Here is an 11,105-nt window from a genome sequence, read left to right as displayed (position 1 = left end):
GTACAGAACGCCACTGCCTTTTTTTTGTGGTATCTGTACTTTACTTGAGTATTTCTTTTTACTTTTATTCCTTACTTTTTTAAACAACTATCTGTACTTTCTACTCCTTACATTTTATACACGTTACTTACCTCCAAAGATGACGTCACGACGTAAAAAGACACAAACCAACAACCGAGAAGCTGGAGGAGAAGCTTGAAACTTTTTATTGACAAATGTTATCTATGAGTGCTAAAGATTTACTTGGTTCAAAATGTTAAATTCAAAGCTGCTCTGGGTTGTATTGAGCATTTGCACTTTTTCTTTTCTTGACACATTTTTATTTTTATTTTATGTTCCAAGGTAACAGATTCAACTGGTTTCCATGCACCAGTTTTCTACAAGTTCCTAAAAAAAAATTAAAAAAATAAAAGATATGGAATTTGCTGGTTTAAAAACTCAGCCTTATTATTTAAGGGACATTTTTACATTTGCACTTTTTTACTTTTACTCAAGTGAGAGAGCAACTCGCCCCCCCGACCCCCAGCCCCCACCCCCAGCTCCTGTGGAAATACACTTTACAACTACTGATAGCGCACACACACATTTCCACAGTCAGTGGGAGGGTCTGGAAACTACAGAATGAGGAAAAAACACAGATTAGACGCTATAGATAAAAACATAAAATAAATTAAATGTAGATTAAAATGAAAACAAAAAAAAGAATCAATTTAGCATGAAAACACAATTTTATTCCATGTAATGTAAAACCCAGCCATAAGATGAGCATTCTGCCAAATTACCTAAAAAAAAAACTACTTTCTGACAAAAGCCTGAATATTATACCCTTTTTTTTTTTTTTACCCCTAATCAAATTGTGCGAGACATAATCCTAATTTCCATTGAATTACCTTTGAAACGATATATCACACGACTATGTTCCCATAAATTTGGAAATTACTGTAAATGCAGGGTGGTCCCCATTCATATACTGGTATGTGCCAATGATTCGGTACAACAACCGTCGTAATATTTGACTCACAAATAAATGAGAGAATCACCTTTGTTATTTTTTTCCTTTGGGGCCCTTTTGGGCCCCCCTGGGCCCCAAATCAAAAATCGTGCTCCAAACGTCGTACACATCTATAGATTATAGCGACCATATTTCAGCCCGATCCATTCATGAATAACAGAGCAGTAGCGATCTTAACCAGAGTACACAACAACAACAACAACAACAACAACAACAACAACAACAACAACAACAACAACAAGAGCAAAGTGAGTGGCGTTTTGAGTCCAGTCGCCTGGTGTCACGGTCTGAGTTTGCATCGTGCTGAGATTGTATGTGCTCATATGCACATGAGCACTACTGGGAGATTATCTTTTGCTTAAAAAGTAATTATTCAGTTTTTTTAATTTTTGTTTTAGGGTTAGGGTTAGGTTACAATCTCAGCACGGTCACAAACTCAGACCGTGACACCGGCCTAAACAGATCTACCAACTTATTTATGTCAGTTTGGTGTAACATTTTCTTCCTTTCTGAGTAAATTCAACTAATATTTTTTAAGCAAATGGAGCTATATTTGTTTATAAGCAAGCATAACTTCAAAACACAACTTAAGTACAACTTATTAGATTTAATTACATGCTAGATGAATGATAGAGTCCTGTTATTTCTGTTGTTTCAAATAGGGGTAATTTAAAAAATAAACTTAATTCATATAGCACTTTAATTGAACTATTATAAAAAATTACAAGTCGCCAGTCATCCAACCTTTACGTTGTGGAAAGTTTTGGGTTTACAATACAACAACAACAACAACAACAACAACAACAAGATTACACATTACGTGCAAATTAAAACAATATTCAATAAAAAAATATTGCTTCTCTTTATGTTTTATCCACTAGGGGTCGCACAAGAGGTCCTAAAATCAGAATCAGAAAGGTTTTTATTTGCCAGGTACAGTTTAGAACAGAACAGATCATTTAACTTGGTAGTTGCTCATTGTTTAGTTCCACTTGTAGATTGTAGATATAGACTTGAACAGTCTTTTAGAAAGTCTTCAACAAACAATCACTTTTATAAACTGTTGAAATATAATAGAATGGTGTTTTTAAAATGTGATTATAGCATCATTTTAAGTATGAAACAGTCACTTAGAGACTGCTTTCAAATTGATATCGTGGAAGGAAAATCCGCACTAGCAGAGAGAGAACATGTATCATTGTAGGTTCTTTCAGATCAAAGTGAAACTTTTGTGGCCCCTGAGCATAATGAAGGAACTGGAACCACAGACTGGGACCCAGTGAACCAAACCATTGAACAGGAAGAGCAGGAGCGCGTGACAGGAATGAGAAACATTTTCTCAGCTATTTTTAGAGTAAGTTACACATTAACACCATGGATCATCTGTGTGTGTGTGTGTGTGTGTGTTTGATATTTTCTCTGTCCTCATCTTTGAAATCTTTGTTTAATTGTGTTTCTAGACAAAATTAACCCTTTGACTTCAGGGTTTTACTTTACGTTTTTTAAACCTTATTTAACTCATTTTAACGCATCTTATTTTAACGTCTCTGTATCTTACCTTAACATAACTTGTTTCAACCCCTCAACGTCCCTGAATCCTTTGTTAATATAAAGTGTTTTAATAAATTCAACTTTAACAGATTATAACATATCTTACTTTAACGTCTCTGTATCTTATTTTAACATAACTTGTTTCAACAAATCTTACTTTAACAAAACTTATTTCAACCCCTAAACGTCCCTGTATCTTGTGTTAATATAAAGTGTTTCATCAAATTAAACTTTAACTTATTTTAACATATCTTAATTTAACGTAATGTGTATTTTAACATCATGTGTTTTAAAATATCTTACTTTAACAGAAATTGTTTCAACAAATCTTACTTTTATCTTATTTTAACGACTCTGTATTATATTTTAACATTATTTGTTTTAATAATCTTACTTTAACTATTTTAACATATCTTACTTTAACAAAATGTATTTCAACTCCTTAACGTCCCTGTATCTTATTTTAATATAAAGTGTTTTAACAAATCTTACTTTAATTTATTTTGATGTATCTTACTTTAACAAGTCTTATTTCAACGTCCCTGTATATTATTTTAATGTAACTTGTTTTGTCAAACCTTACTTTAACTTATTTTGAGGTATCTTACTGTAACAAGTCTTATTTTAAGGTCTTTGTATTATATTTAACATATTTATGTTTAACAAATTTTACTTTAACTTATTTTCACATATCTTACTTAAAATAAATTTTACACTTATTTTACACAAACTTATTTTAAGTTTGTGTCTCACTATCTCAACCAGCTTACTTTGACTTAACTTGTTAAAAATATCTTATTTTAATTTAACTTAATTTATTTTTATTTTTAAAAGCCTTAAGAAAGACTGTGTAATTTAAATTCTAGGACTTTTTTTTTTTTTTTTTTTTTTTTTTTTGGTCATGGTTTCCGAAACTGATCTGAACCAGAGATTGCACTGATCGGAAACTCTGTGTGTGTGTGTGTGTGTGTGTGTGTGTGTGTGTGTGTGTGTGTGTGTGTGTGTGTGTGTGTGTTGTGTGTGTGTGTGTGTGTGTGTGTGTGTGACTAATTACCTGTGCTGCTTTAATTAAACTCATGAATGAATATCTAAAGCCCCGCCCCCTGGTGCCCAGAGCTCCCTCATTGGTAGATGCTGGTCCAGGACTTTGTATAAATCCCAGATGTGGTTTTAAAGTCTCCACATCTGGACCCTCAGGATCCCCTCAGTGCAACATGCCGGCTCTCCTCTTACTTCTTCTCGCTCTTTCCGCAGTCGGAGCCTTCGAGCTGCTGCCGGAGGAGGCCGCTCCTCGCCGGGCTCGCTTCTCCTCCAACACTCCCAGTAAGTCCCACTCCTTGGTTTCAGCATCATTTCAAGAACAGGGTCTCAACATGTGGGTCAGCATCCAGACATGGCCCACAGGCATGATGTGCTTTTAGACACTGAGAAGGGGTCGCCAGATGCCTTCAAAAAATATTAAGAACATTTTTTAACAATTTGAGCCCATTTTTGCTTATTTTTTCCTTTTTCTGCAACTACACTAAACTTGATATTAATTATGTTGCTGACGACACAAAACATATTTTGTTCTGGACAAGATATTAACAATTTAATTTTATTAGTAGAAAACGAATTGATGAAATTAGAAAAATGGTTTAAGAAAAACAAACTTTCCTTAAAGGGGCAGTATTATGAAAAGTCACTTATAATGGTTTTGTTACAGTGTTATACATTCCTTTAGCCTCATTCAGAGGGTCAAAGTAGAAAAGTTCTGTTTCCTCCCTCCCTTGTTATTCCACATTTTGTAAAAAGTCAGCTCCAAATGGGCGAGTTGGATTTTTCTTGCGTTGTGACGTCACAACACGAAACTCCTCCTCCAAACAACCCTGGCTCCTCCTACCCTATGTGAACTCCTCCCTCTCAAACTACCTCACAGCTAAAACACCGTGGTTTAATATAGAACATTTAGTTATACTTTATTGTCATATATGTAAAGCTACATGCTACATCGCCGTTTGACATGATCTGACGTGTTTGTGACCCAATGTGACGCAATGTTTTGACAAAACAATGGACTATGGTTTTAAACGGACTAGTTCTGTGGTCAGAATATGTGCGGATGACAAGAAAGCGACGTAGCAGCTCTGGTGAGTGAGTGAAACATCTGAAACCGCTGACTGACTCCGCGTCTGATGTGATAAACACACACTGTGGAGCAGCATTTGTCTGACTCATAATCACAATAACCACTTATATAGCCATGTGTTTTACTGTAATGTGCAGTTTTTTTGGCTGAAAAACAATGACAAGAGTGTGTGTGTGTGTGTGTGTGTGTGTGTGTGCAGCTGATGTGGCCAGATGTTTGAACGGTGCCGTCTCAGTGGGCTGTGGTTTCTTCTCCTGTCTGGAAAACTCTACTTGTGACACTGACGGCATGCACGAGATCTGTGAGCTCTTCCTGCACTCAGCAGCAAGCTTCAACACCGAGGTCAGTCACATCACCTGTTTAAATCACCTGTTTAACTCACCTGTTTACTCACCTGTTTAAATCACCTGTTTAAATCACCTGTTTAACTCACCTGTTTAACTCACCTGTTTAACTCACCTGTTAAAATCACCTGTTTAACTCACCTGTTTAAATCACCTGTTTAAATCACCTGTTTAACTCACCTGTTTAAATCACCTGTTTAACTCACCTGTTTAAATCACCTGTTTAAATCACCTGTTTAACTCACCTGTTTAACTCACCTGTTTAAATCACCTGTTTAAATCACCTGTTTAACTCACCTGTTTAAATCACCTGTTTAACTCACCTGTTTAACTCACCTGTTTAACTCACCTGTTTAACTCACCTGTTTAACTCACCTGTTTAACTCACCTGTTTAACTCACCTGTTTAACTCACCTGTTTAACTCACCTGTTTAACTCACCTGTTTAATTCACCTGTTTAAATCACCTGTTTAACTCACCTGTTTAACTCACCTGTTTAAATCACCTGTTTAACTCACCTGTTTAAATCACCTGTTTAACTCACCTGTTTAACTCACCTGTTTAAATCACCTGTTTAACTCACCTGTTTAAATCATCTGTTTAACTCCACCTGTTTAACTCACCTGTTGTACTCACCTGTTTTAAATCACCTGTTTAACTCACCTGTTTAACTCACCTGTTTAAATCACCTGTTTAAATCACCTGTTTAAATCATCTGTTTAACTCACCTGTTTAACTCACCTGTTGTACTCACCTGTTTAAATCACCTGTTTAATCACCTGTTTAAAATCACCTGTTTAAATCACCTGTTTAACTCACCTGTTTAAATCCACCTCTGTTTAATACTCACCTGTTTAACTCACCTGTTTAAATCACCTGTTTAACTCACCTGTTTTAAATCACCTGTTTAACTCACCTGTTTAAATCACTGGTTTAACTCACCTGTTTAACTCACCTGTTTAAATCACCTGTTTAACTCACCTGTTTAAATCACCTGTTTAACTCACTGTTTAACTCACCTGTTTAACTCACCTGTTTAACTCACTGTTTAAATCACCTGTTTAAATCATCTGTTTAACTCACCTGTTTAATTCACCTGTTTTAAATCACCTGTTTAAATCATCTGTTTAACTCACCTGTTTAATTCACCTGTTTAAATCACCTGTTTTAAATCATCGGTTTAACTCACCTGTTAATTCACCTTGTTAAATCACCTGTTTAAATCATCTGTTTAAACTCACCTGTTTAACTCACCTGTTGTACTCACCTGTTTAAATCACCTGTTTAAATCCTCACCTGTTTAAATCACCTGTTTAATCACCTGTTTAAATCACCTGTTTAACTCACCTGTTTAAATCACCTGTTTAAATCACCTGTTTAACTCACCTGTTTAAATCACCTGTTTAACTCACCTGTTTAAATCACCTGTTTAACTCACCTGTTTAAATCACCTGTTTAACTCACCTGTTAACACCTGTTAAATCACCTGTTTGCTGTCTTTGTCCAGAGTTGGGGTCAATTATAATTGTACTCGCGTAATTGATAATTAATTACAAATATGGCGTAATTTCGATTGTAATTGTAATTTTAATAGTCGAGTAATTGAGTTCAGATAATTGATTTTGTAATTGTCAATTATAACTTAACGCAAAGCTGGGGAACCATGTTACAGTTCAATGTACAATTCTACACAAATGTTGTTAACAATTATTAAAATATGATAATTTCATATCAAGCTTTCTCACATCTGACCTTTTATAAAACATATTAAATACTTGGTCCCACCTGTCATTCCTCTTTCAGGGGAAAACCTTCGTGAAGAAGAGCCTTTACTGCATCTCTCAGGGAATCTCGTCCAAAGTCTTTCAAACCATCCGCCGCTGCAACATCTTCCAGAGGATGATCGCAGAGGTTTGTGAACGCAGAGACTTTGAACCATAAATGTTCTGTTTGGACCTGAGTGACGACGTTCTGGTTCTCACCATAAGGTGCAAGAGGAGTGCTACACCAGACTGGACATTTGCACCGTGGCTCGGACCAACCCGGACATCATTGGAGAGGTCGTCCAGGTACCGACTCACTTCCCCAACAGGTGAGTAACTCAACGTAAATGTACTTGACTGTGTCAGTCAGTGTTGGGATCAATTAAAATTACATCTTCAATTACCCATGTTCAATTACAACTCAATTATGATTACGATGGCCGACATTTTGTCATTTTCCTTACAATTAAAACATTTCAATGATCTCACCACCGATGTGTAATTTGTGGCAACGCATGGAGGCTTCGGACTGTTGCTCTATTTATATTCTAGTTTCCGATGTTGTCACGCTGTTTGGATTTTTTTCACGTACCCCCATGACAATTTGCGTACCCCTGGGGGTACCCATACCCTACTTTGGGAACCTAGGCCATAAACCTAACCCTTAGCCCTAACCTCACCTTAACCTTTAGCCCTTGCCATTACCCTAACCCTGAGCCCTAACCTTAAACTTTAGCTCTTACCCTAACCCTTAGCCCTAACCTTAACCTTTAGCCCTAATCCTAACCGATAAAATACCTTTACCATAAAATGCATCTTTTAAAAGCCTTAACCATAATCCCAGCCCTAATCCTAGCCACTAGAGGGAGCGGGTTCTAAACCTAAAATAGATTTTACACCCTTCACGATACATTAAAACTAAAACCTAACCACTAGTTTAAAACGTAAAGGATTTTTAGGCCTTGAACCCTAAATCTAAAACTAATCTGATTTACCAGTTTAGTTATTGGAAAATTGGCATCATCAGTGCACCCAAACACTATCCACCTCCGACCCCTCCCTTCCACAGAAGGAAGAAGGTTGGAGGATAGATGCCGGTGATGCCCAGAAAGGCACAGTTGTGGTTGTAGATACAGACATACGTATCTCCTCTTCTGACCCTGTTGAATCTGATTACACTCACATAGACTGCCAACAGGAGCTATCTAGCTAGGAGTGACAGGGTGGTACAGTAGGTAGTCCATACCTCACCCCTGTCCCCTGTTCCATTTTCACCACACTGCTGACATACCATATTACTGATTACTGCACATTACACACACACACACACTCCCCATACTCATTCCATTTTACCTTCACATAGTCTACGTCCAGAGCTTGCCAAGCAGGCACAATGGTGGCTGACTGTCTACCCACTACTGGGTTCTGAACATATTACATCCACTCCATACACTCTGACACTGATACACCTTCACAAACTGTTTTGATGAACAGTGTATGGTACAGAGAAGCCTGAGTAACATGTGTTGGCCTGTGTTGTGTCTTTGACTCTATTCCAAACTGAACGGTCCAGAACTGTTCAGGGGGTTTAATCGAGTAAAAACAGTCAATGCACCTAATCCTTCATTACCCTAACCCTAACCTCTAACCCTAACCACTAACCCCTAACCAGGGTTGGGGTCAATTACAATTGTAATCACGTAATTGATAATGAATTACAATGATGGCATAATTATAACTAAAAAAAAAGCTGTTGCTGTCGTAATCATAATTAAATTGTAATTTAGCTCAGATAATTGACTTTGTAAACATAATTTCCATGAAAATTCTATAAAAATTGTCAATTATGATTGAACTTTAGAAAATGACTTCAAACACCCTAGTTATTTTTTGATAATAAGAAGAGACACTATTGTGAATATAGGTGCGGCCCCGGACCTGCAAAACCAGCCAGGCCGGATGTGTCTTTAAACTGAGAATCAGTGAAACACCTTCATTTCCTGGATTACACAACATTCGTCCAGGGCTTGCCAAGCAGGCACAATGGTGGCTGACTGTCTACCCACTACTGGGTTCTGAACATATTACATCCACTCCATACACTACCCACTAACCTCTAACCCTCCCTAACCCTACCTACTAACCCCTTACCCTACCTAACCCTAACCTATAATACTAGCCCTAACCCTACCCACTAACCTCTAACCAGGGTTGGGGTCAATTGCAATTGTAATCACGTAATTGATAATTAATTACAATGATGGCATAATTATAATTTTAAAAATCTGTTGCTGTCGTAATCATAATTAAATTGTAATTGAGTTCAGATGATTGACTTTGTAATCATAATTTCCATGGAAATTCTATAAAAATTGTAAATTATGATTGAACTTTAGAAAATTATAACGAAATTGTAATTGACTTTTTGAGGATAAAAAAATAATGGTAATTTAATTGTAATTGGAAAAAATGCTGGGCACTGTAATCATAATTGAATTGTAATTGAACATGGATAATTGAAAGTGTAATTGTAACTGAAATATGTAATTGACCCCAACCCTGCCTCTAACCCTAACCCTATCTTACTCCACTCGATCCCAAAAATGCCAACATAGCTCCAAAGGTGTCATAAGTTAGCAAACAACACTTAATGACAGCTTTCATGACACCTTATTTATGCTAATGACAGATAACGACAGCCTTAGAAAACCTCCATTTAGGTGTTACCAGATGGTTTTCATATGGATGGAGAAGTTTTTACAAATGTAACGCTACGTCTGCGTCCTGTGACCCGCAGGTACTACAGCACGCTGCTGCAGACGCTGCAGACCTGCGACGAGCAGACGGTGGCGGCGGTTCGGACCGCCATTATGATGCGTCTGGACACCGATATGAAGACTTTCCTCCAGCTGGTCCAAACCAAAGCGTGCGCGGCTGACTCGGCCTCGGCCGCCTACAACGACCCGTCCAGCTGGAGGAACATCCCCGTGCTCAGCGTGCAGCCAGGCTTCAGAGCCCGAGACCCCACCCACCTGTTCGCCAGGAAGAGGTCTGTGGACGACCTGGAGATGGAGAAAGAGGATGAAGGTCAACAGTAGGGGGCGCTAATCTGATCCATGCAAGCACAGGAGAACGCTGACACTGCAAAGGGCTTTAGATGTGATTCAGGGCTGGCTTTACCCTCTGAGAGTCCACTTACTGACATTCCTTCACTCTGGTGAATATTTATTTTCCTAACGAGGTCATTTATGAGGCGTATTTAACTAAACGGGGGAGGAAGACGCCGTGGAGGTCGGGGGTGCTTTCACGCTGGTCGTGGAGCTCGTCGGGACTTCACGGTTTGATGAAGCTGAAGGAAAAGTTGGAAACCTGTTTTGGATGATTTAAAATGTGGGCGTCGGCTTTGCTGCTTTGGTGTTAGAAATAAAAAGCTGAGACTAATTCTGACTCCTGAGGTTTTTATTTTATTTTACAGTATGTGTTATTAACCTAAAAGAAGTAAGAAATGTTTATTATGTAGGAGGTAGGGTGTCGTCAATGCCCATTTTTAACAACAGATCAATATTTACTATATATGCATCAATATACAGACTATTGAGTGTAAATATTAGTCAAAGTAAAGTCAAATCTCCCTCTCTAGTATCACTACCAGCTAATGTTGCCATGTGAACAACTTTAAAAAGTAACCAAGTTTAATTTGGGTCAGGAATTGAAATAAATCACTGGGTAACGAAGCCAGAGAGGATGAAAATCACTGGTTAAAAGCTGATGTTTAGGAATAAATAATATAATATAAAATAAACAGGATCACTATCTTAGGCACCGGCAGACCCCCGTGACCCTGAAAAACAGTCTAAAAATGGATGGATGGATGTATGATCACTATCTCATTCATCATCACATATCAATATTAGCACAAATATAGCTCAATTAGCTTCTCAATGATAAATAGAAAGTCTGCATCCCTCCTGGTTTTAAATGTTAGCATTATATGTTGTTTGTTTGTTAGATGCTAACTACTAATACTGTTAATATTGAACTGTGATAAATATGACTGCTAGATCAATTATTAATATATATATTAGTATTAGAATCTAATTTTCAAGATCAGATCGGTTGAATGAAACTCATTATGGTGCGAAACAAAGACTGCTGATGTTGCGTTGCCAGGTTGGGTGTGGTGTGTGAAAGGGCTGCAGTTGTATCTGGTAAGGGGGGAGCATTGATTCACCAATTATTACCATAAGAATATTTTGGTGATGCTAAAAATAAGATATTTTTGCTCAAAATTAATTTTATAATTATTT

General features: G+C 37.3%; 1 protein-coding gene across 1 annotated transcript; it reads left to right on the top strand.

Moving 5' to 3' along the window:
- Positions 1–3,771: 3,771 nt before the first annotated feature.
- stc1l (stanniocalcin 1, like) lies at positions 3,772–9,896 on the top strand. The gene is made up of 5 exons (XM_028463435.1): positions 3,772–3,886; positions 4,891–5,033; positions 6,839–6,946; positions 7,024–7,127; positions 9,596–9,896. Exons 1-5 carry the CDS (start codon positions 3,778–3,780, stop codon positions 9,894–9,896), a joined length of 765 nt encoding a protein of 254 aa, XP_028319236.1. The 5' UTR covers positions 3,772–3,777.
- The last annotated feature ends 1,209 nt before the right edge of the window (positions 9,897–11,105 follow it).

Source organism: Gouania willdenowi, chromosome 12 (assembly GCF_900634775.1).
Source record: "Gouania willdenowi chromosome 12, fGouWil2.1, whole genome shotgun sequence".
NCBI classification, from domain to species: Eukaryota; Metazoa; Chordata; class Actinopteri; order Blenniiformes; family Gobiesocidae; genus Gouania; species Gouania willdenowi.
Note: the sequence above shows the minus strand (reverse complement) of the source record. Positions and strands in the feature narration are given on the sequence as shown.